Consider the following 24,613-nt stretch of genomic DNA (forward strand, 5'->3'; position numbering starts at 1 on the left):
GGTGAGCATGAGCCCCAAGTAGAATCGAGAATCGGATTGAACTGACCCTAAAAATTGGTCCAGTTCTCGATTCCGGGACTCATCGATATGGTTCCAAATTTTTTGGAACTAATATCTCCCGAATTCCGGGTAGGAACCTAATCAAATCGGACCGGTAACCGTAGAGCCGAAGAATCGAATCGGGATCCAGAATATCGGACCGAACCGAGATAACCCTAAAACTAGTAGTATCTATGGATCTTTTATATCAAACTTCTATAATTCGAAACATAATTTCATTACTAGTGTTGTTCAATGTGTTCTTCTATTACTATGATTAGCTTTAAACTCTCTCTTGTAGAGGTGGAAGATATGTACCCATTAGAATTCACCTGCAAAGAAAGGAATTGACTGGCACCGTAGATTCGGTTCAAGGGTCAATTCCAGGATATACGGGATATGGTCCGAATTCTAAAAATCTCAGTTCCATGGTATATATGATAAATTTTAGGTTCCAAAAATTAAGAATTGGTCTCTGCAATAACTGGGAACCGGTCTCTACAGGTTGGCGTTGCATATTTTTCGAGACAAATTCTCACTTGCTCTTGATCCATGGTGGACGGGATGTGTCTCGTTTGTCGATAAACGACCCCGCTTTATCGAAACGGCTCGTGTTGCTCGGTCCACGACGCATCGAGTTCATTGGAGACCTTCTCATCGACACCACAATACTAAACAATGGGGAAAAAAGGAACAAATTATTTAAAATGACAATAATAGAAATAAAAAGCAAAATGAGCGGGAAGCAACCGCAATCCACAAGTTTGTCACATATGCCTGCCTCTCCCTTCATGATCAAACAACGAACTCCAGCCTCCTTTTGTAAGATATTCCCGCCTTCATTGCAGACGGCACGTATTCCCCCCGTCACCTTCCTGGTCTTCTTCCGGCTTTTTAAACATCTGCCGCTCTCCTCCCAGACCACTTGATCTGCTCTCACCGGTCGGCGAACATGGACAATGAGTACGACGTCATCGTGCTCGGGACCGGCCTCAAGGAGTGCATCCTCAGCGGCCTCCTCTCCGTCGACGGCCTCAAGGTCTCTCTTCCTCCTCCTCCGGTCATTTCCTCGCTCAACTGGTCGGTTCGATTTATTCTCGTGTCCTCCGATGTCTGAATCCTCACAGACAAGAGTCGCGCGGCTTTTGATTTTTTCCGGCGAAATTCAGCTTGCGTCGTTAGATTCATGGAGGTTTTTTTTTTCGGGTTCACGCTGAGCTGACTTCAGTTTTTGAGTTGGTGTTCATTTGTATTGGAGAGTCGGTTGATTATGTTCGAATTGGGAACGGTGGACATAGTTGCTGAGGAGATCGCGGTTGGGACTTGGGAGTTTTGATGTGAGTAAGTGCCTTGGTTTTTTTGATGTAATGGGGCAGACGAGCGAGACTCTTGAATAGAGCACCTTGCTTTGCTAGCCGGTTTACATGTGAATGGCAATGCTAATTCAAGCGGAGATGATCTGAGAAACCGGTCTGCAGTTAGTTTGAGCTTTACAGTAGTAGTTTTAAGCTGCTGATGATCTCGAGTGAAATTGTGAACTCGCATCCTATCTTATGGTGATCGGTAGACATTGGACATGGATACCCTCCAGTTTTCGCTATCTTTGATCTCAAATACAAGTGGCAACATTTAATGATAATTGAATTGTGTCATTCTCGAGTATATTGATGACATGTGAAGTAGCATAAGTAAATAATTTGAATGGTCTAAGTGAAGTACTTACTCTTAAGTTTAGAGGACAGTGAAGGTGGAGTAGTAGATTGTCTTGACCGATTGATTTGTCACATTGCCTTATATGGAGAAAGAAGCACTTCTCTTCCGTCTTGTTGGATGGATAGGAAGATTGACGGAAAGCTCTTTGAAAGTTAGACTGATGCAGCAGATAGTATGTCAAATCAAGGAGATTGCCCCTTCAACAATTGGTTGCTTCCGTAAGTTTCATGCCAAATATTATAGGTTGCTCCCCCTGAAAGTTGCTCTGCCAGGACATAAACCAGTCCCTTGAGACTTGATTAGCGTGTTGTGGCTATACCTATCGGACTCCTTGGTCTCTAAGTTGAGTCTGATAAATGATCCTGCGATTGCAGTAACATATTGACTCCTGTGATAAGAATACCTCCATATGCTGTAACTCTGGCCTGAGCTAATAGGACAGCGGAATACTTTGGTGGGTTGCCCACTTTTAATGGATTCATGCCCTTCTACCATTCTGTTATTGGCAAATGGACTGGCACCCCTAGCTTCACTCTGCTTTTACAGCTGGCCGAAAAGCTTTTTCATGGAAAATCACATTAATGGAAGTGCTGAATGTCATTCAAGGCTAGACTAGAGCTACCCGGGTTTGCTTCCTCGTGACATTAATAAGACTAAATGTTACTTGGATACTATTGGAACTTACTGAAGCAAGTATCTGTTAAACGCCATATCCATTCCACCAGTTTATTTATGTACTAACGTTTTCTTTTCAACTTTCGTGCTACTTTAGCCCTTTCCATGTAGATTGTCATGTAAATTGTTCGCTCTTCTGTCTCTTCTTTGTACTTGGATTATATCTTTTAAGATTTGTTGCAAAATATGCAATGAAATAACTATTCTCAATGTCTCTCTTTCTCTTTTTCCCATAACCAAGACAAAGATAACTAGCATAGATTGTGGATTTCTCCTCTGTTGCTGACAGAAGAACCTTTTGAACTAGGTTTTGCACATGGATAGGAATGACTATTATGGAGGAGAGTCAACATCACTTAATCTCATTCAGGTCTGCTTTCCTCGTGCGTTCCCTGCAATTTGCTGCATTGTTGCATTATCTTTAATGGGTGGTTTGAATAGTTCCTATTGGTGACTTGCAGCTCTGGAAGAAATTTAGGAATAGTGACAAACCTCCTGCACATTTGGGTTCTAGCAGGGATTATAATGTTGACATGGTCCCAAAGGTATAATTCTAGACTTTGTTAATCGGCCTACAATTTAGGCTTTCGCAGATTGTTTATATTCTCCTTATCTGTTCTTTTCTGACTAGTGCTGCTGTGTAGTTTATGATGGCAAATGGTACTCTGGTGCGAGTCCTCATTCATACAGATATTACGAAGTATCTGTCCTTCAAAGCTGTGGATGGCAGCTATGTCTTCAATAAGGGAACGGTATGGAGAAGAAAACTATATTGAAACATTTGCATAATCATTGCAGGTCTGCCTGGTTTTCCTTTCTTATTCAACAATATGGTAATGTCAATGACAGGTTCACAAAGTGCCTGCTACTGGTGTGGAAGCACTTAAAACTCCACTCATGGGCATGTTTGAGAAGCTTCGAGCTCGAAAGTTCTTTATATACGTTCATGATTATGATGAAAATGATCCAAGGACACACGAGGGGATGGATCTGACACGTGTAACAACGAGAAAACTGATAGCGTATGTTTAAATGCTTTTCCTGGGTTGACATGTCATTTCAATCTCTGTATACAATATTAATGCTGCACTGCAATTGCAAAGTGTTTTGCCTAGAAGTTTCCATTCTCACAACTGATCAAATGATAGATAAGTTTGCTAGATGTTTACTGTCTTATACCACTTTATGTGCTGCTTGTAGCAGGAAGTGGTCCTCTGCATTCCTATTTTGGATAGTGGATTGTAAATGATATTACTTATCAAAAAGAATAAAAGTCTAAAACAAAGTTGGAGAGTCTTTACGGTGCTCTTACTCAATTAACTCTTTCATTCATGATTTTGTTCCAGCTATCATAATGAGTAGAATGATATTAGCTGGTGGTGCTGTGAACCCTTGGTCAATTTGCTTCTGCATGTTTTTTGAACAGAAAATATGGTCTGGGTGACAACACCATTGATTTTATTGGTCATGCCATGGCGCTCCATAGAGATGATCGATACCTAAATGAGCCTGCCCTGGATACTGTCAAGAGAATGAAGGTGAATGATCCTGTTTCCCAGAACAAACATCTTTGTTATGCTCGTAAAGAGAAATGTTTCCCGTTTTGTTTGGAGATCTTTGAATTGACATTCCTATTCTCTCTGCCGGCCACTTGATAGCTCTATGGAGAGTCATTTGCTCGTTTTCAAGGAGGATCTCCCTATATTTACCCCTTGTATGGGTTAGGAGAGCTCCCTCAGGTACATCTAGCGTCACAGATGCACATGTCCAAGCCGCTGCTGCAGTTTCGATGTACTGGATCAAATCCGTTACTGATGCCTGACCATTTGCTTTGGATTATGTTTAACTTTTTTTCCTTTGTAATCCAGGCATTTGCACGGCTTAGTGCTGTATATGGTGGGACTTACATGTTAAACAAACGGGAATGCAAGGTAATCGGGTCATTTGGTTCTCATTTTTATTTGGAATAGTAAATATATGCTTATTCTCTGCTAATGTCATGAAAATGGTGTTTATTTGTTAAATTTCAACTTAAATCTGCTGCTTATAGGAAAAAAAAAGTTGTTTTATTTTGCTTTTATTGCAGGTGGAGTTCAACGATGAAGGCCAAGTCATTGGTGTCACATCAGAGGGCGAAACTGCCAAATGCAAAAAAGTTGTTTGCGACCCTTCCTACTTGCCTAACAAGGTAATGAATATGATACTGCATCTTGATCATGGCAGTATGTTAGCAAACTTATGTCGGAGTTCAGTTTGTTTGATGTAAGTGGTACTAGCTCATGTAGTATAGCAAGTCTATTGATTCCGTAAGATTGGTTAGTGATCTTTCCTGAGACTATTATAGATTAAAAATTTTGTGGAGTTGGTTGAATAGGTGCATAGAGGTTCTATCAATCAGATTCTTTGCATGTAGATCTTGTGTGTGTGTGTGATGCACAACCCCTTGATACCGAAGAAAAGATCAGTGTTGCTGCATGCATCGGTGCCTATGGTGGTTGAAATAAGATTAATTTTGCCACTAAGATATGACTACTTTCTCAGGCCTAAAGGCCCTAAACCTCGCAAGATGTTTTACACCTCAGCCTTTCGGTTGTTTTCTTTTGCTTTTTTTAAAAAAAAAAGTAACAACCAGTAACAAGCCCTGATAACCATGAAGGCGCATGACATGCAGATACCTTTTTTCTTTTGCAACAACAGTGGAAGTCGTAGTCAGTGGGAATTTATAATATTGTGCAGGTTAGGAAAATTGGGAAAGTTGCCAGGGCAATCTGTATCATGAGCCATCCGATCCCAAATACCAATGATTCTCACTCAGTGCAGGTTATTATGCCCCAGAAACAGTTGGGCCGCAAGTCAGATATGTAAGTCCTTGAGTACACTAATTTGAGATTACTAGCTATATTTTCTTATACTATTTGATGCGAAAGTTTGTTCGAGAAATGAAGGGGGAAAAAGCAAATCTAAATGTTAATTGTCCAAAGAGAAATAGCTTCTCACTTATCATTTAACTGCATTTGTTGTACTTGAGGTGGGAAAGGAGATGAATGAAAGTGTAATAAGTTAAGTTTCAGTCCCATGAGATCAATGATATTTTAAATAACTTTACGTAAACTATCATTTTAAGTCAGGATCAGAATCTACTTGAGCCACATTTCACTTCTAAATACCATTTGATACTTGCATTTTAGATCTTGAATTTCACAGATGGTTCCATGCGCCTGCTTGATAGTTTGGCCTTGGATTACCGATGGTTAATAAAATACATTTTCACGGCCTTCCAATAATCTAAGCATTGTTCCTTGGTTTCGACTCTTTGTTCAACTATGCCCATGTTTGAGCAGGTATCTTTTCTGTTGTTCATACACTCACAAAGTCGCACCAAAGGGCAAGTTCATTGCATTTGTCTCGGCTGAGGCTGAAACTGATCGACCTCAGACAGAACTGAAGCCAGGGGTTGATCTGCTGGGGCCTGTTGATGAGATATTTTATGACACTTACGACAGATATGAACCAATCAATGAGCCTTCTCTTGACAACTGCTTCATATCAACTGTGAGTTTTGTTCTTCTCACTCACTCTCTCTCTCTCTCTCTCTCTTTCTGATGTATATTTGGAGTTCGGGAGCTTTTAATTGTATTGATATTATGTTAATCTCTTCTCTCGCTGTACCTGCAGAGCTATGATGCCACAACCCACTTCGAGTCGACTGTTATGGATGTGCTTAACATGTATACGAAGATCACCGGAAAGGTAAGAATTACTTCTTGGAAATGTCTTGCTATCAACCACGATCTTGTTGATGAATTCTTTGTTGGCGTGGCGAGCATGAGAAAATCTTTGACAAGTTTTCATGTGGGTTGGAAGTTTTTGAGGACTCTTTGGAAGCTGTCAATTTTAGAACTGCTCGGGTCCACCCTTCTCATTAATTATACCTGATGATTATGCATCTTTGACTGTTTCCGTGAACTCAGCCTCTTGGTTATGATCTAATGGTTTTCTTGACGAGGTAATCATGCATTTGGACTAGTTATTTTCCCCGTTTTTCTTGTGTCCAATTAGTGCAATAGAGGTGATCGGTGTGGTTAGAAGTGTGCTGGCTATTTGCTATGCAGTACAAGTTCTCAACTTTCTCACCGACTTCCTAGAGCCGTGAAACCTGCCCAAAATTTCCACCTACTGCACATCTTGTCTTTTCCCTCTGCTAATCAAGCCTATAGTCCCCTTCAATCAACAATCAAAGATGTCCTGAAAATGGAAAATAGTAGTCAAGGTTATGCATAATTGAGACACGTAACATCTTGAATAGGACAGGAAATACCAAATAAATGTAGCGCATCGGTTAGTCGATGTAATTGTTAAATTCTTCGGCAGAAGTTAACAGGCAAAAAGTACGACAAACGGCTTATGTTGCTTTGACATGATTGAAGATCATAAAGAAATTATTTTTCAACTCTAACATTTTCCATAGCAGCAAATCAAGCTTCCTTGCTAAGACATTGAAAGAGAGAGAGAGAGAGAGAGAGAGAGATGCTGAAAAATCTACATTCTTCTGAGCAGGTTCTCGACCTCAGTGTGGATTTAAGCGCCGCCAGCGCTGCAGAGGAATGAGAAAAGAGAGGGTCAGTGCATGCATTTCTTGTACCTGGTTTGGAGCTCTCAGGCATCAGTTTTTATTGTCGACGAATCTCTCGAACAAGTTTCTGGTTATTCTATGTACTATCAACCGTGATAATACATGTAAGAATTTACATGCAAAATGTGCAATGCTTATTTGAAATGCTAGTGGTTGGTGTCTGCTTGATAGTCTCCTCCGGAGACGAAACGGTCCATGGAGACATTACTGAAATATTACGCGATCAATGCGACTGGATTGATCACACCCTTGTTCCAACTCAAACAACATGGACTTTCTGGAGACATGGATGACCCCGCTGAAGAAGCCATCTACGTCTCGTTCTCATTATTCCATGCACCATGCTAATGGGAGCCGAGTGCACGGGCGCTGATTGATTTGATGAGACTCCGTTGTGACTTGTATGATCAGATTAGCTCACATGAACCTAGCGCACGCGCAGAGAGGCGGCCATTGAAGCTCGGACGAAGCAAAGGCAATTGGTAACAATCGTCCTCATGCTCGCTGTCGTTGCTTCGAGAGAGACCCTCTGATCTCTAGCTTTTGCTGACTTTTTCGTTTTGCTTCTTCAATGCGGAGCGAGGATTGAGGCTCACGAGCCGCGACAGACGTCGAAGGCGGAACTGCTGAGCCAGCTGAAGGGACATCAAGGCCGAGCTCGCTCTCCTTCACGCCGCCCGAGGTCACCGGAGGTGCGACGAACCAAGCTCTCCAACATGTAAGTCTAGGCCTACGTCACGTATCTATGTGCATTCGCGTGGTTCTATGGCTTTGTTCGAGAATGTGATTGCATTAGTGAAATGGTAAGTAGTTTGAGCTAATTTTGGAGGTATCTTTGGTTCGGTAACGAGTAGGCGGTTTTGAGTTCAAAAGAGAAATATATGGATGAAGTATTCATCGACTCTGTTAACTATAGTATTGCCACCTCCTATACTAATTTTTGGCTATCTTTCAATCTTATACGTTCTTTTTATTTATCCATACGGATCCGTACCTCCAACAATCTTCCACTTTCTTCATGCATCTCCCACTAATATCTTTTCGTTTCAATTAAGTCCATCGTACTAGTTATCCATAATTCCTTTACTTTCGAAATTCGTTTGATAAACGACATCGCACATTAGGACTAATATTAATGAATCTGAGTAAAAATCGTTCTTACGAAAAATTAATCACATCATCCTAGCGTTTTCACGGCCAAACCCATTTTGAAATTGATTGCGTCGCTTGTGAATTACACGTTGTTGATCGGAAATTATATTTTCGAATATGTAAGTGCTGTTTTTTTTCTTTTTTGTGCCGGAGAAACAGATTGTGAATTTCTCTTTTGTCGATAAAAACAGAAATTTCATTAACTCAAAGAAAATCCGTTCACATCGGACTAGGGTTTATTTCCACCGACTCATCTTGCATTTTCCAGCTCTCAGTTCTTGGTTAGTTGGGCTCTTAAGAAGCCTGAAATTGGGGAAAAGCCCATTGGGAATAGTGAAATCACGAGTTCCATTCTTGGGCCATAAATCAAAGTGAATTAAGCCATAGTTTTAATTTAGGGTAATATCGCCAAAATCCGGTACATCCGTATCATATTTATTCACAATTTATTTTTCGTGTCATCCCAAACTGGTACACTCCGTGACAAATCTATCCTCCATTAGCTTCCGTCGAATATTTGGTGAAATTGTTAAAAACAATTCGGATGTGATGTAGCTTAGATATGGAAATTCCATATAAATAAACGGCATCGTTTTTTTTTTTAAGAAGTTAGATATGAAGAAAATGAGCCGAGATTGGAAAATATGCTAATTTTTCCCCAAGAGTTCCTCATCTATTGAAAATTTGCCAAAATCCCTAATTTTGCCTTAATTTTTCTCTAAACAGCTTCCTCACATTTTGAAAATTTGCTGAAATCCCTAACTTTTTTCCCAAATTCTGTCCTAAGATTTTAATAGATTTGTCACGAAACGTAACACTTTGGTATTTTTTTTATATATTATTAACCCTTTCAATTAAACCTTATTGTTACCCAAGTCGTGTAAGCTGTGCAAATCCCATGAAGAGATAGTAGAGACCATCTACTCACACATGCGTGATTTATACTTTTGTCATGGCTAGGATCCAAACTTTGTATGAACATTTTGGCATGGAAAGGAACTGTCAAGAAAGCCAAATCTTTTAACTATGTTGGGGAAGGGAGAGTGAAGCAAGAACCACACGATTTCGATTAAGTGTTGTCGTTAAGACGACGATCTCATGCGTGATTTATACTTTTGTCACACATGCGTGATTTATACTTTTGTCATGGCTAGGATCCAAACTTTGTATGAACATTTTGGCATGGAAAGGAACTGTCAAGAAAGCCAAATCTTTTAACTATGTTGGGGAAGGGAGAGTGAAGCAAGAACCACACGATTTCGATTAAGTGTTGTCGTTAAGACGGCGATCTCATGTCGAACGATTGAAACATACACAATTGTTAATCGAGACAAGTTCCATATTAAGAGATGATAGTGATTCTTCGACTGGAGATACCGCAGGAGAGGCTTAATGGTAGAATTCGGACCATAAGTTTTAGGACCCGTTTATACCGTGCACAAGAATTTCGTACTTCTCCCGATTTTTTCTTTTACAATGTCTTAAGAAAAATCAAGATTAACTTGAAATTATTCGAGTGGCAACGTAGCTTAAATTGCGCATCGCTCGTCCCCCGGGGTAAATTCTTCTCTTACTCATGATTTTACAGCGGACCGGATGAATCACGCCCATCGATGAGTGCCCGACTCTATCGAAACGGCTTGTATTACTAGGTCCACGAAGCATCGACTTGAGCAAGACCTTTTCATCCATGCCGCGACATCTTAAAAAGAAAAAGAAAGAAGAAGGAGGAGAGAAAATAAAAAAAATAGGAAATAAATAAAATAAAAGGGAGCAGGAAGCGGCAGCAATCAACAAAGCTTATTATAATAAAAAAAAACAAACAAAAAAATTTTCGCGGATTTAATTCCAGACAGCACGCCATCACCATATTCCAACTCCTCCTCCTCCTCCTTCTCCGGCCTCCCTCTCTCTCTCTCAGATCTCTCTCTCGCCGCCGCCGCCGCTCTTCGGCCGCGACCTTCTCTTGATCTGCTTCGCCCCGATCGCCGGCGGCGACCATGGACGAGGAGTACGACGTCATCGTGCTGGGGACCGGCCTCAAGGAGTGCATCCTCAGCGGCCTCCTCTCCGTCGACGGCCTCAAGGTCCTTCTCCCTCCCTCCTTCCTTCCTTCCTTCCTTCCTTTCATTTCCTCGCTCGATTGGTCGGTTCGATTCGATCTCGCGTCCTCCGATGCGTGAATCCCGTAGCTTGTGTCGTTCGATTCGTGGAAGTTTTCTTCTTCTTCTTCTTCTTTTCTTTTGGGGGGGTTTACGCTGCGAGTGAGGATCCACGCGCTGACTTCAGTTTTTGAGTTGGTGTTCGATTGGGATTGGAGAGTGGGTCGGTTGATTACGTTTCGAATTGGGAGCGGTGGGAATCGGTGCTGAGGAGATCGCGATTGGGACTTGGGAGCGTCGTTTTCACGTGATCAAGTGCCTTTTGGTTTTTGGTTACTGGCTTGTTGTCGTAGGTTCTATTTGTATCGGGACGGATCAGCGAGACTTTTGAATTTAGGGCCCGTGGCTTTGCCAGCCGATTTACGTGAGAATGGCAGCACGAATTCGAGCGGCGATGATCTGAGAATCCGGTCCGCGGTCAATTCGAGGTTTAGATGTAAGCTGCTGATGAGCTCGAGTGAAATCGTGGATTCTCGTCGTGTCATATGGGGATTGGTAGACACTGGACGTGGACGCCTCTAGTTTTCGCAATTTTTGATCGCAAATCCAAGTGGCGACTTCATTGTAATGGAATTGGGTCGGTCTCGAGCAAATCGAGTACATGTGAAGTCGTTTTTTGAGCGTAAACTAAATTGATTGAACGGTCTAAGTGAAGTACTTGATCTCAAGCTTTGAGGGCAGTGAAGGTGGAGTAGTACATTGGCTTGGCTGATTGACTTGTCGCCATGCCTTATATGGAGACGGAAGCACTTCTCTTTTCATCTCGTTGGATAGAGAGGAGGATTGACGGAAAGCTCCTTGAAACTTGGACCGCTGCGGCAGATAGTCTTTCGAATCAAGGAGATCGCCCCTTCAACATTTGGCCGCTTCCGTGAGATTCATGGCGAAAATTATGGGTAGCTGCCCCCAAAAGTTGCTCTACCATGGCATAAACCAATCCCTAGAGACTCGATAAGTGTGTCGTGGCTATACCTATCGGACTCTTTGGTCTCTAAGTTGAGTCCGATATATGATCCCATGAATCCAGTAAGATATTGATTCCTGCGATAAGAATACCTCTGTATGCCAGAGCTCTGGCCTTAGCTAATAGGACAGCGGAATACTTTGGTGGGTTGCCTACTTTTAATGGATCCACACCCTTCTACCATACTGGTGTCGGCAAGTGGACTACATCTGGCATCCCTCGCTTCACTCTGCTTTTACAGCTGGCCGAAAAACTTTTCGTGGAAAATTACATTAATGGATGTGCTGAAAGTCATTCAAGGCTAGACTGGAGCTAGCTGTGTTTGCTCCCTTGTAACATTATTAAGACTAAATGTTACCGAATGCAATAGGAACTTACCGAAGCAAGTATTTGTTGAATATCATATCCATTCCACTGGTTTATTTATGTAGCTAACGTTTTCTTTTTTAACTTTCATGCTACTTTAGCCCTTTCATATAGCTTGTCATGTAAATTATTCACTCTTCTGTATCTTCTTTGTAATTATCTTAGGGCACGTGGATTTTCTATTTTGAGATATGTTGCAAAATATGCAATGAAATAACTATTCTCAGTTTCTCTCCTTATACTCTTTTTCCCATAACCAAAACAATGGTAATTAGCATAGATTGTGGATTCCTGTTCTGTTGCTGATGAAAGAAACTTTTGAACCAGGTTTTGCACATGGATAGGAATGACTATTATGGAGCAGAGTCAACATCACTTAATCTCATTCAGGTCTGATTTCTTCAAGCGTTCATGGCAATTTTCTGCATTGTTGCCTTATCTTTAATAGGTGGTTTGAATAGTTTCTTTTGACGACTTTGTGAATTGCAGCTCTGGAAGAAATTTAGGAATAGTGACAAACCTCCTGCACATTTGGGTTCTAGCAGGGATTATAATGTTGACATGGTCCCAAAGGTATAATTCTCACACTTTGTTAATCGGCCTACAATTTAAGCTGTGGCAGATCGTTTATATTCTCGTTATTTATTTGTTGCTGACTATTGCTTCTGTGTAGTTTATGATGGCAAATGGTGGTCTGGTGCGAGTCCTCATTCATACAGATGTTACCAAGTATCTGTACTTCAAAGCTGTGGATGGCAGCTATGTCTTCAATAAGGGAAAGGTATACTGGAACATACATGTGCAGAATCATTGCACTTCTGCCTGGTTTTCCTCTCTCATTTAACAATATGGTAATGCCAATGGCAGGTTCACAAAGTGCCTGCTACTGACATGGAAGCACTTAAATCTCCACTCATGGGCATGTTTGAGAAGCGTCGAGCTCGAAAGTTCTTTATATACGTTCAAGATTACAATGAAAATGATCCAAAGACACATGAGGGGATGGATTTGACACGTGTAACAACGAGAGAATTGATAGCGTATGTTTTTAAATATTTTCTTGGGTTGCCATGTCATTGCAACCTCTTAAAAGAGAAATTAATGCTGCACTGCAATTGCAAAGTGTTTCGCCTAGAAGTTCCCATTCTGACGACTGATCAAATGATAACTGAATTTTCTAGATGTTTACTGTCTTATACCACTTTATGTGCTGCTTGTAGCGGGAAGTGGTTGTCTGCATTTCTGTTTTGGATATTGGATTGTAAATGATATTACTTATAAAGAAGAAGAAAAGTCTAGAACAAAGTCGCAGAGTCCTTACGGTGCTCTTACTCAAATATTTCTTTCATTTTCCCTTCTTCTGCATGAATTGTTCCGGCTATTATAATGAGTAGAAGGATACTAGCTGGTTGAACTATGGAATCCTTGGTCATCATGCCTCTGTTGATGTTTGAACAGAAAATATGGTCTGGATGACAACACCATGGATTTTATTGGCCATGCCTTGGCACTCCATAGAGATGACCGGTTCCTAGATGAGCCTGCCCTGGATACTGTCAAGCGAATGAAGGTGAATGATCCTGTCCCAGAACAAACATTTTTCTTATGCTTGAAAGAAAAATGTTTCCCATTTTGCTCTGAATTGACATTCCTCTTCTCTTGATAGCTCTATGCAGAGTCACTTGCTCGTTTTCAAGGAGGATCTCCCTATATTTACCCATTGTATGGGTTGGGGGAGCTCCCTCAGGTACATCTAGCATCACAGATGCATGCCCAATCAGCTGCTCTAGATACAGTGGCTCAAATCCGTTACTGATGCCTGACCATTTACTTTAGGTTCTGCTTAACTTTTTTTCTTTGTTATCCAGGCATTTGCACGGCTTAGTGCTGTATATGGTGGGACTTACATGTTGAACAAACCGGAATGCAAGGTAATCATGTCATTTGGTTCTCATTTATATTTGGACTAATAATTATATACTTAGTTTCTGACAATATCATGAAGTGGTGTTTTATTTATTTATTTTTTTTTTAAATTTCAAGTTAAAACTGCTACTAATAGAAAGAAAAAAATGTTGTTTTATGTTGCTGTTATTGCAGGTGGAGTATAACGATGAAGGCCAAGTCATTGGTGTCACATCAGAGGGTGAAACTGCTAAATGCAAAAAAGTTGTTTGTGACCCTTCCTACTTGCCTAACAAGGTAATGAATATGATACTGCATCATGATCATCGCAGTATGTTAGCGAACTTATGTTGGAGTCCAGTTTGTTTGATACAAGTGGTATGAGCTCATGTGGTATACTTATAATATTGATTCCGAAGATGGGATAGTAATCTTTCACGAGACTATTGTGGCTTAAATTGGTTTAAAAATTTTGTGGAGCTTGGTTGAATAGGTGCATATTGGTTCTATCTGTCAGATTCTTTGCATGTAGATCTTGTGTGCCTGCTGCACCCCTGTGATACTAAGAAAAAGATAATTGTTGCTGCAGCAGTGCCTATGGTTATTGAATATAAGATTTATTTTGCCACTAACATATGACTACTTTCTCCGCCCTGAAGGCCTTAAACCTCGCAATTACACCCCACCCACTCGGTCCTTTTCGTTTTAAACAAAATAAGAACGAGTAACAAGCCCCGATGACCAGGAAGGCGCATAAAATGCAGATACACCTTTTCTCTTTTTAATTGTGCAACGACATTGGACATCACACTCATTGGGAATATTTAAACTTCTGCAGGTTAGGAAAATTGGGAAGGTCGCCAGGGCAATCTGTATCATGAGCCATCCGATCCCAAACACCAATGATTCTCACTCAGTGCAGGTTATTATCCCACAGAAACAGTTGGGTCGCAAGTCGGATATGTAAGTCCTTGTGTACACTAATTGGTGATTATTAGCTACAGCTTCTTATTATATTTGATGTCAGAGTCTGTTCGCGAAATGAATGAGGAAAAAGCAAAATGTTTATTGTCCGAAGAGAAATAGCTTCTCACTTATCTATTTAACTGCATTTATTGTATTTGAGGTGGGAAAGGAGATGAATGTAAGTGTAACAAGTTAAGTATCTTTCCCATGAGATTAGTGATATTTTATTAAGTTTACTAATCAATCATTTTAAGTCACGATTAGAACTGCTTGAGCCACATTTCACTTCTAAATAGCATTTGATACCTGCATTTTGGATCTTGAATTTCACAGATGGTTCCATGCGCCTGCTTAATAGGTTGGCCTTGGATTACCGATGGTTTAAATCCATTTCATGTCCTGATAATCTAAGCATTGTTCCTTGATTTCGACTCATTATTCAACTATGCGTATGTTTGAGCAGGTATCTTTTCTGTTGTTCATACTCTCATAATGTCGCACCAAAGGGCAAATTCATTGCATTTGTTTCGGCAGAGGCTGAAACTGATCAACCTGACATAGAATTGAAGCCAGGGGTTGATCTGCTGGGACCCGTTGATGAGATCTTTTATGACACTTATGATAGATATGAACCAGTCAATGAACCTTCTCTTGACAACTGCTTCATATCAACTGTGAGTTTTGTTCCCCGCGGCCCCCCCCCCCCCCTCCGTTCTCTCTCTCTCTCTCTCTATGTGATATTAAATATGGAGTTCAGGAGCTTTCAATTATATTGATGTTATGTTAATATCTTGCTATACCTGCAGAGTTATGATGCCACAACCCACTTTGAGTCGACTGTTGTGGATGTGCTTAACATGTATGCCATGATCACCGGAAAGGTAAGAATTACTTCTCGGAAATGTCTTCTGCTATTAACTATGATATTGATGATGAATTCTTCGTTGGCGTGGCGAGCATGAGATATTCTGTGACAAGTTTTCCTGTGCGTTTGGAAGTGTTTGAGGAGACTTTGGAAGCTATTAATACTAGAATTGCTGGTGTTCTACCCTTCTCATTAATTATACCTGATGATTATGCATCTATCTGTTTCCTAAGTAAACTCAGCCTTTAAGTCATTATTTGAATGTTTGACTAGTTAAATGATAGAGCCATGCCATGTCCTCCCATTCTTCTCATGTCCAATCAGTGCATTGGAGGTGATCGGTTTGGTTAGAAGGGTGTTGGCTATTTACAATGCAGTATCAGTTCTCAACTTTTAGACCTACTTCCTAGCCCCATGAAACCTGCCCAAAAGTTCCACCTACTGCACAATCTCTCTTTTCCTTCTGCTAATCAAGCCTACATTCCCCTTCAATTAACGACCAAAGTGGTCCTTAAAATGTTAAAAAAAGAAGAAGAAAAGCTTATTCATTATTGAGATGTGTAACAGTTTGAACAGGACAGAAAATACCAAATAAATATAAGGTGCATCAGTTAGTCAAAGTAGTTGTTAATTCATTGGCAGAGTCAGAAGGAAAAAGTTTGAAAATCGACTGACATTACTTTGAAATGATTGAAGATCGGAAAGATACTTTTTTTCGACTCTCCATAGCAGCAATTCAAGCTTCTTTGATAGGACATTGAAGGGTAAGAGGGGGAGATGCTGACCAAATTACATTCTTCTGGGCAGGTTCTCGACCTCAGCGTGGATTTAAGCGCTGCCAGTGCTGCGGAGGAATGAGTAAAAAGAGAGGTTCGGCGTATGAATTGCTAGTGCCTGGTTTGGATCTCTTAGACATCAGTTTTTAATGTCGACGAACCTCTGGAACATGAATTTCTGGTTACTCTATGTATTACCAACTGTGATCAAGTCGTGTTTGAATTTTTTTTACCTGAGGAATTTACACTCAAAACGTGGATTGTTAATTTAAAAATGCTAGTCGTAAGTGTCGGCTCGACATTCTCCTCCGGAGATGAAACGGTCCTTGGAGACACTACCGAAATATTACGGGGTGAATGTGACTGGATGGATCACACCCTTCCCAACTCAAACGGTGCGGACTTTCTGTAGGCACGGATGACAGCTGAAGAAGCCGTGTGTGTAGGTCTCATTCTCATTATGCCATGCACCAAGCTAATGCGAGCCAAGTATATCGGCGCCGTTTGATTTGATGAGATTCACGTGGGACTTGTATGGTCCGATGGTTCACATGAACCTAGTGCACATGCGAATGCCAAGTCGGGTGAAAAGAACCTGTACCTATCAAGATGAAGGAGTAATGCACAAGAGACATGCCTGCATGATTGTTACATGGAAACTGATTTGAGAAGATGATTCATAAAACTACGTAGGCACATTTAAGCACCCAATAAGCACCCACTGAATTTTAGTTTAAGACAGCTTAAATTGCTGTTCTCTGCATTTTTTCGTCGGTGCCGGTTCCCATACCGATCCTTGCCCATTTCTTTTGCTTCAGTGTCTTCTGGCCCGATTCCTTCTGATCGGCTTGTGCTTGCTCAGCTATCCCATGCGCCTCCACCGAACCCATAGCGCCTCCATTATCAGCTGCTTCTCTTGATGATAATAGAGTGCAGCTGCTTCTCTTGATGTAATAGAGTTCATGTTCTTCAATGGTAACGGTCCTGTGCTCACCCATCTTGATGAACCGAGAAAAGCAAAAAGAGGCATCTTCGTTGGTTCCATATTTTTAGTTCCGACATTACATCAATACGTCGCAGTTGTAACCTGAACATACCCGAGTTTTCAGGACTGTATATAGTGGTAGTGTGCTGTGTTATAACAGCGGAACTGGACGAATGCTCTATCCAGAACACATGAACAGAGTGCTAGGCCTCATGGATTGGTCCTGTATGCAAAACTGGACGAATGCTCTATCCAGAACACATGAACAGAGTGCTAGGCCTCATAGATTGGTCCTGTATGCAAATAAGGATCGAATAGATACAAATAACGCTCGCCCTATAACACGTCTCGCGACAATATAACTAACCTTTCCCATGGTGCAAGAGCCGAAATTGTACTGGAACTGGAGCACGACGGGGAGCATTAGTTCAGCATGCAAGTCCTAAGGCGAAAGCTCTGTTATAGAAAAGTTTATCTCGTGCCAGTTTATACTCACCAATACAAAGAAGAAGTAGGCTAGTTCGAAAGAGTATTGCATAAGAGCAAAATTCATGTTTTTTTCAACCAGATCTCTTGTGGACTCTCAAACGTAGGGAACCGACTTATTCCGGGTGAAGTGCTTACTTTATTCCCATAGAAGCATTTAAAAGAACCGAAAAAACTCCATACATAGCCATGATAATCATCCTAAAAACGTCTCTTGGCAATTGAAATTTGTTCGGTACCGGAGCAATCTACCTTCTACATCAGCTAGTCACACCAAAATTGGCTATGATGTAACTCACGGATTCGATGTCGAGTTAGCAATTACAAGTCCCATTCTTGTCTTATAGATTTATCTAACAATAGTGTAATCATCATTTGAGAAGCTAAAAATCAGCTTGCAGTCTGCTCTGCGCCTCACTGATTCAAGTGTTCCAAGATACAACAGAGATGTCATAAACACATGATGCTTGAAATTTTGCAAACTTAAGAAAGCTTGAGAATCTTTATGGCTACTTCCGATTAATGGCACAAATGATAACCAAAACTACGTATTCGACCCTGCAAGAAGTACCCAAGAACAAGTCAATCGCTGGAATAATTAATTGACTTTGAACAGAACAGGGCTTCATACAAAATACTAGTGATCAAGTCGTTATGGATTCTTCAACTTCCATTGCTGAATCACTGGTGAAGTCTCCAAAGACATAACTTCGCGCATGATGTACATTCAGGTTTTGGAATTGACTCTGCTCGTGAATTGCATCTTCAGATGCTTCTAATAATTGCGAGATTTATTCCGATATATGCGTCTTCAGTGTCTCTAACCAATAATTTGCTAGAATTCCAGCTTGAACACGGTCGGTTTCCGCCGTTTCATTGTTGGCTTCAGGTAACAAAATAGGAAATCAAATTTTTGTTTATATTCACTCAGTGAAATAAAACAATCTTCATCTCCTACCTACAAAAAGAGTAATCTTTTGATAAGGTAAGCAGGGCATCTAAAGAACAGAGGATCCGAGTTGCCACCTATCTTTTCTTTCTGGACAATAACAGACTTACAATCTTCAAGCTTGTACTATTCGTCCTTTCAGATCTCAGCAGCCTCCCACCGCCTCCATTGCTGTATCGAAGAGCGCATGAAGTCAAAGGTATGACATTGGAGTATTTATCCGGGAGAAATTTTGGGAAATTAGGAGGCCGAATCTTGCCAAATTAAGCAACAGTAATGCCGCACCTTTGTTTGTGTACATAGAATTGTGGAAACACAGACAATCACATGGACCACGGCGAGCACAAAGATGAAAATGTGTAGATGATGTAGTGCTGTAAGTGATAACAATGGCACCTATTCCTGAAAAAAGAGATACAAAAGGCCATAGCAATTCAAGATACTGGCACCACCGAAAGTCCTGACTTTATGTACAGAACGTAGTCAAGTCATAAAACCTTTCAATCGGTTCTGTGTCTGTGTAAAAATAGATTTTTTCCAATGCACGAGAGACCATTCGACTGCAATAATCGGTCGCAAGAAACGCTTCAATGAGAAGACCGCGTCATCCTCCGCTGGTTCCACTGGAAGAAGAGTCCGACTTTCTGCAAGGTCCCAATTCTTGTTATAAACACCAGGAGCAGCGATATGGAAACCAAGCAGCATCAAAGCTCCAAGCCACTGCAATACATTCACGCGCAAAACTCTGAAAACTCGATGTATCATTTCGTGCCGCGTAAGTAGGTATGTCATTTTCTTTACTTTTCCTGTCTGCTCTCACCTTCTTTGATCTTTTGCAAGGCATCAAGGAGAGGCTTCTGCTGTTTCTCGTAGTGTCTGCGATATTTGACAAACTACAGAGTGACTTACCATACCATGAACAAGGTCTTTCCCGAGAGAGTACAACACAACGTTGGAGATGTCAAGGAACAAAATGCATTTAGCTGCCTCGCCGGCCCAATGAAGGGACCTTTCACGAGAAAAGAGATCACCCCTTCGATGCAACAAACTACGGCCACCACCCACGTCGGTGCGAACTCTAAAGTTGTCCCCTCGACTCCGTCCTCAGCCATTCTCTCTCTCTCTCTCTCGACAACCCGGTCTGTGCAAACTCCTCGATTCTTAACTGATGATGAAGGTGGATTTCGAGAGAAGATGGAATATAAAGAAGTGGCAAGTTGGCGTCCCCCGTTGACAAAAAGAAAATCTCTATTATTGCCTCAAACTCACGAGCAGGAGTGAGTCATTTGTTTGATCGATATGGTGAAAGGCGAAAGCTTGTTCGTACTTGGTAGATAACATCGTCAGCTCCTTTTTATTCTGCTCTAATCTCCCCACGTCAAGGAATTCCCACTTAAAAGACCCGCTAAAAATACAAACATTCTGGTATAATTTTTGAATTGTGATTGACTTTGTCCACCACATCATTCATAGAGCAAACCTATTCATATCTTTTCCACGCAAACATTGTCGGAGTGGACCTCATGCAACACGCGTGCGTCGTGAATGTATCTTGTCGTTTGGTTTTGGTGTGGCCGAGTCTGAAACGATTGAATCCTACTATGTCGATTGGCCCGGATGTATGTGGATGGATGTCCCTGGTCCATCTAATAGTGTGCCTTAAGAGCTATCTATCTCTCGTTCTTACGTTACTTCTGCAACTTCATGATCCACTTGCCTCTCGTCCTAAATCAGAAATTCTTCCTACACATAGTATTCTGATTTTGCAACTTCATGCACAGTTTTAGTATTGCCATACATGGTATATCAGTTTTATTATTTACCTTTTCCCGATCAATTTGTTTTTTTTTAAAGTCAAGGTATATAATCAAGCAATTACATATTTTGCAACATATAGAAATAATTCCTAATGACCTCTAATTATATTGCATGAACCCATCGTTTTTTTTCTAGGAACGCAAATGTGGAATAGTTGAGTTTAAACTAGTTAATTGAAAAATATAATGGTTTCCAAGTAATGTGAAGGGAAGGGAATAGAGTGTTGTGAAGACTTGGCTCAACCACAAACCTCCATTCTACTCGACTTTCTTTTGCGTTATAGATGGGCCAAACCTTAGAAAACCTATCTACGCAACGGTTTGGTAATCTTAACGAAATTCTGATTCTGATCTACTAAACCTTTTGCGGCGACACCAAGCAAGCCCTAATGGATTCATCCTTGTAAAACCTCAAGAAATTAATATCTTAAGGCAACAAGAGCTGCGGCTAAAGGTAGCCAAATCTTGTGTTTAATAATATTTTTATACATCGCTAATGAAAGGTACATGTGCCTATTTATAAGCTTTAAAGGTTAACTATCTAAAGTAACAAAATAACAAAATATCAATTACATCAAATTAAAATCAAAACAAAATCTCCTAAATATATCTATATCTCTAACACAGGAAAATAATCATGGAGGAAATCTCTGCTGAGTTGTAGCCTTGCTGTCTAACATCCCCTTGCAAGCTGATGTGGCAGGAGTCACAGTAAGCTTGATCTGAAGAAGACGGAACCGAGGAGTGGAAAGGCCTTTAGTGAAGATGTCGGCTGGTTGATCATGAGTGGAGATATACTGAACATGAAGTTGTCCTTTGGCCACACGCGCGCGCACAAAGTGATAGTCAATCTCTACATGTTTAGTGCAAGCATGGAAGATGGGATTGCCAGTAAGATAGATAGCAGAAAGATTATCACATCAAAGGTAAGGAGGAGCGGGCAGATGAACACGAAGATCGTGTAGTAGAGCTTCTATCCAAGTAAGTTCTGCAGTGGTGTCAGCAAGACACTTAAACTTAGCTTTGGTACTAGATCAAGCAACGGTCCGCTGTTTGCGGGAGCTCCACGAAATGAGATTTGAACCCAAGAAGATGCCAAACCCGCCAACAGAGTGACGAATATTTGGAGCACTAGCCCATCCCGCATCGGAAAAAGCATGCAGCTGAAAAGAAGAGCTGGGAGTGAAGAGAATACCATGATGTTGAGTGCCTTTGATGAAATGAAGGATCCTTTTAACAAATTGCCAGTGGATCTCAGTGGGAGAGTGCATGAACTGACAAGCTGTGTTGATAGTATAAGCGATATCCGGGCGAATGAGCGTGAGATACTGTAGAGCCCCTACAATGCTGCGATATAGCGGTGGATAGGAGAAGGGTGCACCAAGATGAGCAGACGGGGCACCAGCCGAAGTGATACATGGCGTGGAAACAAGACGAGCCTCGGTCATTTTGGCCCGCATAAGTAAATCTGCAACATATTTAGCTTGATGGAGAATAATGCCTCAGTCTGTTCGTTCTATTTCAATGCCAAGAAAGTAATGAAGCTCTCCCAGATCTTTAATAGAAAATTCCTGCTATAGAGATTTAATGAGAGTCGACAATGGCGCATTAGGTGACCCAATGACAATAATGTCATCAACATAAACTAGAAGGAAGATACTATGCTGAGCTGTATGAAGAAAGAGTGAGGAATCGGCAATTGAAGGAATGAAGCCCAGCTGAACTAGAAAAGCACTGAGGCGTTGATGCCAGGCTCGAGGAGCCTGTTTGAAACCATAAAGAGATCGCTATAATTTGCAGACATAGCGGCGATGAGCAGAATCAACAAAGCCATGAGGCTGCTCCATGAAAATTTCTTCTGTTAGGTGACCATGAAGAAAGGCGTTCTTCACATCAAGTTGTCGGAGTTGCCACCCACGAGAAAAGGTAACAGAGAGGATAGTGAGAACTGTCACATGCTTGACGACAGGGCTGAAAGTCTCATTGTAGTCGATGCCTTCTTGTTGATGGAATTCCTTTGCAACCAATCGAGCTTTATACTGCTCAATAGAACCATCGGAACGGAGCTTAACCCGGAAGACCCATTTGCAGCCGATGGGTTTACAATTCGGAGGAGGAGACACTAATGTCCAGGTCTGATTTTTGATGAGGGCAGCGTATTCATCCGCCATAGCCGCACGCCAATTTGCATCTTTCACAGCTTGACTAAAGCAAGAAGGTGTGACAAAATCTGAAACAGAGGTGGCCAACGCATAAGTGTGATCAGTGCAAATGTCTCTGCGGGCTAAAGTGCCATCACAAAGGCGTGTCACCATAGGATGTGTTGGCTGAGCTGGTGGATTCGGCGGAGAAGCTGCTGGCAGGATTGGTGAAGCTGCGGACTGAGAGGGAGACTCATTAGCGGGTTCATGCAGTGAGGTTTCGGACACACCTGAACTGTACTGATTCTGCAGCAAGGAACTAGCAGACTACAAATCGCAATTAGAGGGAGAACAGGGCTCACGTGGTGGTTGCTGTGGCAAAGGAGTTCTAGACAACTCAGCAGAAATGAGCGGCTGAATGGTTGCGGCAGCCTCCGAAGATGATTGCGGAGTGTTTTGCGCATAAGGGAGATCTAATTCGTCAAACACTGCATCAGCAACAATGTAGAACCGTCGATGTTGAGGGGAATAACACCGGTATCCTTTGTATCCTGATAGGTAGCCTAAGAAAATGCACCGGTGTGACCTTGGTTGCAGTTTATTCTTCGCATAGGGTCGAAGATTTGTATACACTGTGCAACCAAAAACTCTGAGATGAGCAATAGATGGAACCATTTGAAATAAGATCTCCCATGGTGATTTATTCTGCAGAATCGGTGTGGGCAGCCGATTGATAATGTGTACAGCTGCTTCAAAGGCAAAGTCTCAATAATGATAGGGGACAGAAGCATGATAGAGCATCGCGAGTCCCATTTCAACTATGTGGCGATGTTTGCACTTGGCTGAGCCATTCTGATGGGGTAGGCGTGGACAGGAGGTCCCGTGAAAAATACCTTTCGCTTGTAATAATTGAAGAAATGATGTAGAGATAAACTCTCCCGCACGGTCAAATTGAAAAGCTTTGACCTTAGTGTTAAGTTGATTTTCAACGAAGGTGAGGAAAACAGTGACAATGGATAAGAACTAGTCGCGAGAGTGAAAAAGATAAAACCAAGAAAATTTAGAGTAATCATTCGTAAAACAAACATAGTATTTATTATTTTGGGACGATGTGACAGGAGTAGGCCCCCAAATATCAAAGTGAACTAGTTCTAGGGGAGCCTTGGACCTATTAGTTGTTGGTGGATGAGACTGTTTATGACTCTTGCTGGAAAGACAAGCTAAACAAACTTGAATAGGACTTAACGACTTGTTGAAGATTCTTGAAATAGTAGGAAATGCGGCATGACCAAGACGACGATGCCAATGGGTGAGTGACTCCACTTGAGAAACGAAGCAGGTTGGAGACATAGGTGACAATGATGAGAGTGCGTAGAGGCCTTGATTAATGTCCCCCCGGAGAAGGATCCTGCCTGTACGACGGCACTTCACAAAGAAACAGTTCGGTGAGAAAATAAAGTCACATGAATTTTCAATAGAGAATTGACGAATAGAAATTAAGTTCTTAGTGATAGACAGAATGACCAGGATAATAGACATGCGAAAATCACGGGTACTAATGGTACCAATGTGAGTGATGGGAAGACGTGACCCATTACCTATGGCGACCTGTTGAGTGCCATGATATGGCTAAACTGAGGACAGCTAATGACGATTGTTGGTAATGTGATGTGTAGCACTCGAGTCGGGATACCAGGCATCAGGAGAAATCACCGATGGTGGAGGAGGTATCTTAGCCAATTGAACTTGTGGTGGAAGTGACTGTTGCTGGTGCATGTGGCCTCTAGAGAACCCAAATTGTTGGTTGAACCGATTGTGACAAGCAATGGCCTTGTGTCTCGGGCGATTGCAAATCTGGCATCTCACATTGCTACGTCTTTAATTTTTGTTGCCATTGAAATTTCAGTACTGAGAGTTGCTCGGATTATTGAAGTTGGGCTGCTGTCCATGAGGATTAACATTCCTCTGTTGCCCCAAATTTGAGTTGGGGCTGTTGAAATTGGAAGCAGGGTCACGCTG

General features: G+C 41.5%; 2 protein-coding genes and 2 long non-coding RNA genes across 4 annotated transcripts; 3 read left to right on the forward strand and 1 right to left on the reverse strand.

Moving 5' to 3' along the window:
• Window positions 1-929: 929 nt before the first annotated feature.
• Window positions 930-7,204, forward strand: LOC130139449 (guanosine nucleotide diphosphate dissociation inhibitor 2-like). The gene is made up of 13 exons (XM_056316405.1): window positions 930-1,078; window positions 2,735-2,797; window positions 2,889-2,972; window positions 3,072-3,179; window positions 3,277-3,449; window positions 3,854-3,965; window positions 4,086-4,166; window positions 4,296-4,358; window positions 4,514-4,615; window positions 5,164-5,288; window positions 5,769-5,979; window positions 6,103-6,177; window positions 6,985-7,204. The coding sequence occupies exons 1-13, from the start codon at window positions 992-994 to the stop codon at window positions 7,033-7,035; spliced, it is 1,335 nt and encodes a 444-aa protein (XP_056172380.1). The 5' UTR covers window positions 930-991; the 3' UTR covers window positions 7,036-7,204.
• Window positions 7,205-7,423: 219 nt separating this feature from the next.
• Window positions 7,424-8,041, forward strand: LOC130139450 (uncharacterized). The gene is made up of 2 exons (XR_008817626.1): window positions 7,424-7,542; window positions 7,640-8,041. It is a non-coding gene; the product is annotated as an uncharacterized LOC130139450 (long non-coding RNA).
• Window positions 8,042-10,095: 2,054 nt separating this feature from the next.
• LOC130139448 (guanosine nucleotide diphosphate dissociation inhibitor 2) lies at window positions 10,096-16,448 on the forward strand. Its single transcript, XM_056316404.1, has 13 exons — window positions 10,096-10,299; window positions 12,032-12,094; window positions 12,194-12,277; window positions 12,378-12,485; window positions 12,572-12,744; window positions 13,163-13,274; window positions 13,371-13,451; window positions 13,573-13,635; window positions 13,805-13,906; window positions 14,448-14,572; window positions 15,039-15,249; window positions 15,382-15,456; window positions 16,248-16,448. Exons 1-13 carry the CDS (start codon window positions 10,213-10,215, stop codon window positions 16,296-16,298), a joined length of 1,335 nt encoding a protein of 444 aa, XP_056172379.1. The 5' UTR covers window positions 10,096-10,212; the 3' UTR covers window positions 16,299-16,448.
• A 1,528-nt stretch (window positions 16,449-17,976) lies between these two features.
• LOC130139560 (uncharacterized) lies at window positions 17,977-19,088 on the reverse strand. Its single transcript, XR_008817671.1, has 2 exons — window positions 18,747-19,088; window positions 17,977-18,645 (listed from the first exon to the last, which is right to left on the reverse strand). It is a non-coding gene; the product is annotated as an uncharacterized LOC130139560 (long non-coding RNA).
• Between the last annotated feature and the right edge of the window lie 5,525 nt (window positions 19,089-24,613).

This window comes from Syzygium oleosum, unplaced genomic scaffold, assembly GCF_021117445.2.
Source record: "Syzygium oleosum isolate NSW1041296 unplaced genomic scaffold, Sole_v2.1 Sole_v2.12, whole genome shotgun sequence".
In the NCBI taxonomy this organism is placed as follows: domain Eukaryota; kingdom Viridiplantae; phylum Streptophyta; class Magnoliopsida; order Myrtales; family Myrtaceae; genus Syzygium; species Syzygium oleosum.